Genomic DNA, 4,366 nt, shown 5'->3' on the forward strand with positions numbered 1-4,366 from the left:
CCACTTGACAGTGTGGCTGCTCAATGGTAAGATGCAGAGGAGAGGAGGTGTTCAGAGGGGGTCAGACATGTCTTCCTAGAAAGTAGGAAGCCATCCACCCACCGAGCCTACCTGACAAAGTGGTCTCCAGGTGGGCGGGTGAGCGGGGTACTTCTTCAATGTTTGCACCGCACCTTGTCCCTCTCAGATTTTGGAAGGCACTTCAGATTTTTAAACCTTGAGTCGAGTGCTGTAGCTATTTTTAGAACTCTCACATTGATACCTTCTTTGCGTTTTGTCAAATCTGCTGTGAAAGTGTTCTTAACATGAACATGTGCTGGGTCATCATCCAAGACTGCTATAACATGAAATATATGGCAGAATGTGGGTAAAACAGAACAGGCGACATAAAATTCTCCCCACAAGGAGTTCAGTCTCAAATTTAATTAATGCATTATTTTTTTAACTAGCATCATCAGCATGGAAGCATATCCTCTAGAATGGTGGTTGAAGCCAGAAGGGGCATACTAATGTCTGGCATATCTGGCATGTAAATATCTTGCAATATCGGTTACAAAAAAAAATCTACATTTGTAAGTTACACTTTCACCATAGAGATTGCACTACAGTACTTGTATGAGGTGAATTGAAAAATACTATTTCTTTTGTTTAGCAAAAATAATATAAAGTGAGCACTGTATACTTTGTATTCTGTGCTGTAATAGAAATCAATATATTTGAAAACGTAGAAAAACATCCAAAAATATTTAATAAATTTCAATTGGTATTGTTTAACAGCGCGATTCATTTTTTTTCATCACAGTTAATTTTTTTTAGTTAATCATGCGAGTTAACTGCAATTAATCGACAGCCCTAATGCAGATACAATTTTTTGAGTAATTTGTCATTTAAAATCTGATTTTAATATGTCTATGCACCAATGTGAGTACAAGAAAAAGCTGATTTAAATTATTTATTGAAAATATTGTAATTTAAAATCATTCACAACAACTGGAAGTTACACATCACCAGCATAGAGGAAGGGCATGCTGCTAGTTTTGGTGCACATGTCATAGAGTGGGATCAGGATGGAAGAAGGCAGGCTTGGTTGCTGATAATTGGCATGGAGGTATTTTCATAGGGGTGCTCTTCTTTCTTCATTAGCTGGTTTTCAGCAGCTCTATTCCCCCTTCTTAAAGGAATCCTGTTTTCTCTTTTAGGCCCCAGTACATTCTACAACTTTCCAAGGAGAATTAATGATTTACAATGGAGTCCATGGCATTACAAAATCCCAGAGACCCCCAAATTAAATCAGCATCTCCGAGATGAAGGATGACCCCACCTCCACTAACTGCACAATACAACTAGGAAGCTTGCCGGAAGAGAAACTGCCCATTTTCTGTGTGCAGCTCTAATATGTCTTCACTATAGCTCTATAAAACACTACATTGTGGAATATTACTACAGCATCAACTTATACAATGACCAAATGGCTGGGCATTTGGGGAAATATCATCACTCACAAGATCTCTTTCTGAGGAATGCAAAATGTTTTCCATTACTTTCCTATTTTAAAAAAAATAAAAACCTATTTTTTATTTACATGTTTTTTTAAAAAAGAGAGACACTCTCTCCCACCCAAAATGCTACATTTTTGATTATTTAACTATAATACATTATTACATTATATTTGGGATCAGGCAAGGCCAAGCCATCGCTACCTCAGCATAGACTCAGAGGTAGATTCTTTCAATGACTGCTTTGGTAACAAACTCTGATCTTTTGACCTGCAAAACATCTGTTGCCCTTCTAGAAAAAATGTTGTGTCTTTTACTTTTTTGAACTAATGCTGCCATTCTTATAGAGGCTCTGTCTATCACCAGCAGAAGCAGCAGCAGTTTGTTTTCTCTGTGTGACATCTAGCCTTCTAAACGCTTTCACCCATCCAATTTTTCTAAGTACTGAAACAAGGGCAGGAACAAAACTGATGCCAATTATTATCCAGATAACATTACCCAAACTGCCGCTCCATATACTTACCACAGGCTTAGACACTGGAACAGGTCCACTGTCAATGCTTCCTCCATATCCTCGGAATTTACAGTCTGGAGGGGCCCACCCATAGTTACAGTGGCAATTTTTAGTATTGGTGCATACTCCCCTACTGTTGCATTTTTTCTTAGCATCGCAATCGAAATTCAGATGCGACACACTTGCACATGTCCTACCAAGGCAAATTTTCCCATTACCACAAAATGTGCCATCTTTCACTGCCCCAGTATCAATTACATCAGTCCCAGCATGATGGTCTGTACCCCAACACCAGATATGACCCATGGGCGTTTGTACAACAGTACTATGGTCCTTCAAAGGAGGTATTTTTTTTACATTTTTACACTGAATCCTTCCACGCAAGACATCACTGATTTTACATTTTTTGTAATTTGCTCCAGTTTCACCACCACCACAATTGCCAAACCGGTCACCTCGAGTGTTCAGGTTACTGAAGCAACTTAGAGGAGCTTTTTGTGCCCCTCTTCCAAAGATATCTGCACACTGTTTATTGTGGTTATGGCAGCTTCCCCGATAACAGTAGCCCATGTCACTGCATGGAGTTCCATCTTGTACATACACATCGTCTTGGCACCACTTTGAAGTCCCATTGCAATACTCAGGAAGGTCACACTCATCAACAGCTGCTCTGCATAGTTTTCCTTTAGCAAGAATTTGACATTTTTTACAGCACTTTCCAAAAGCACAAACCATACCTGGTTTCAGTTTGCACGTGGACTGACAGCACAAGTCTTTTTTGCATTCCAGTTCTGAGCCACAGTCACATTCTTCTTCCCCTTCCACCACCTTGTTACCACAGTGCTTCCTCCTAAATATTTTGCTGGGCGCTGGGATGTTATATAGGCAGAATCCAGCGCCATCACGGAGGAGATTAAAATATACTTCACGACTGCAGTCACTGAACTGATCAGTAGTTACGTGCACAGCAGCCATGATGCAGCCAACAGTTCTGTTACAATGACATTTATCATAGTCATGATACATGCCAAGATTATGACCCAATTCATGTGCAACAGTGACTGAAAAAAAAGGCACAGAAGCAAAACGCCACGTGACAATGGATGCTGCATCTGTCACAAGGCAGATGCCTCCTACATATGCTCTCCCAGCATGCCCTCTGTATATTTTAGCCATAAATAGCTGTCCAGCATCATGCTGCAGGCGACGATAGAGCACATCATTCCTCCAACGGTTAAATTCAGTAAGAGCATTGCCTATAGTATCGGGTAATGTGATGAGGTTGTTTTCGGTCCAGATCTCTAGTCCAACCAGGATGACATGAGCTCCCAGAGCACGATAAAAGGAGTCCACCATATTGATCACTTCAAGGACCTGGTTGGTCAGGAGGCTTTCATTCCCTCTATAAAGGATGAACTGCTCTTTCTCCACCACCACACAGAACTCAATATAGGTGGCATGTGTCCATCTGTGACGTCTGGCTGCCACAGCAGGCCCCACGTGCTGGCGCTTGGTTCCTTGGTGTTGCAGCGCCTCAGTGGTCACCCCACATGAGGCAGGCGTGCCCTCCACGTCCCCCAGCCGATAGAGGAGGTGCTGGCAGGTGGCGGAGGCCTTGATGGGCTCGATCCCGTAGCTCGTCCCCTCGATGCGCAGCAGTCCCCGCAGCCCCCCAGAGCAGGTGCTCAGCACCACCAGTGACTCCGGGGCGCCCTCCACGTAGCCCTCGTAGTAGCAGTGGCTTGGGAGGAAGGGCTGGCTGGTCACCAGCTCACCCCGCTCATAGGTGAACACAGGGAGGTGGCCGACCAGGAACAGGCCCTTCTGCTGCAGGTGAGCAACCAGCAGCCTCCCACCCACCTGCAGCTGGTAGGACACCTGCCCCTCGGCCTCCCGGCCCGCAGGAGGCGCCAGCCGCCGGGGCACCGTCACCTGGTAGCGGGGAAGCCCTGCGGCCCCACCACCGCCCGCGCTAGGCAGCAGGGAGCCCAGCAGCAGCGCCACGGAAAAGCCCGCGCACAGCGGCCCCGCCGCCGCCATGGCCCGGCCCCACGCGGGCAAAGAGGCGGGAAAGAGGCGAGGGCGGCTCAGGCTGCTGCTGCTCGCGCGGGCGGCGGCGGCGGCTGGGGCCCAACACCGGGGCGGAGGGCACCGCTCCAGCCGGGCGCCGCGGAGAGCCGGGGGCTGTCGGGCTCGCTCACCGCAGCCAGCCCGCGCCCCGCTCAGGCCAGCGCGGCCCCGCCCGGGCTCCGGGAGCGGCAGTAACGCTCGCCGAGCGCCCTTTGTTTAATCCCGCCCGCCCCAGCGCCTTGCCCCGTCGCTGGGCTGGATGCGGGGTGCGCAGCGTACCGGGAGT

The 4,366-nt window shown here is 47.2% G+C and overlaps 1 protein-coding gene across 1 annotated transcript; it reads right to left on the reverse strand.

Moving 5' to 3' along the window:
- Positions 1-918: 918 nt before the first annotated feature.
- Positions 919-4,050, reverse strand: LOC123377044 (disintegrin and metalloproteinase domain-containing protein 21-like). Its single transcript, XM_045029437.1, has one exon. It carries the CDS (start codon positions 4,048-4,050, stop codon positions 1,810-1,812), a length of 2,241 nt encoding a protein of 746 aa, XP_044885372.1. The 3' UTR covers positions 919-1,809.
- Between the last annotated feature and the right edge of the window lie 316 nt (positions 4,051-4,366).

The sequence above is a fragment of the Mauremys mutica genome, chromosome 9 (genome assembly GCF_020497125.1).
Source record: "Mauremys mutica isolate MM-2020 ecotype Southern chromosome 9, ASM2049712v1, whole genome shotgun sequence".
Classification (NCBI taxonomy): Eukaryota; Metazoa; Chordata; order Testudines; family Geoemydidae; genus Mauremys; species Mauremys mutica.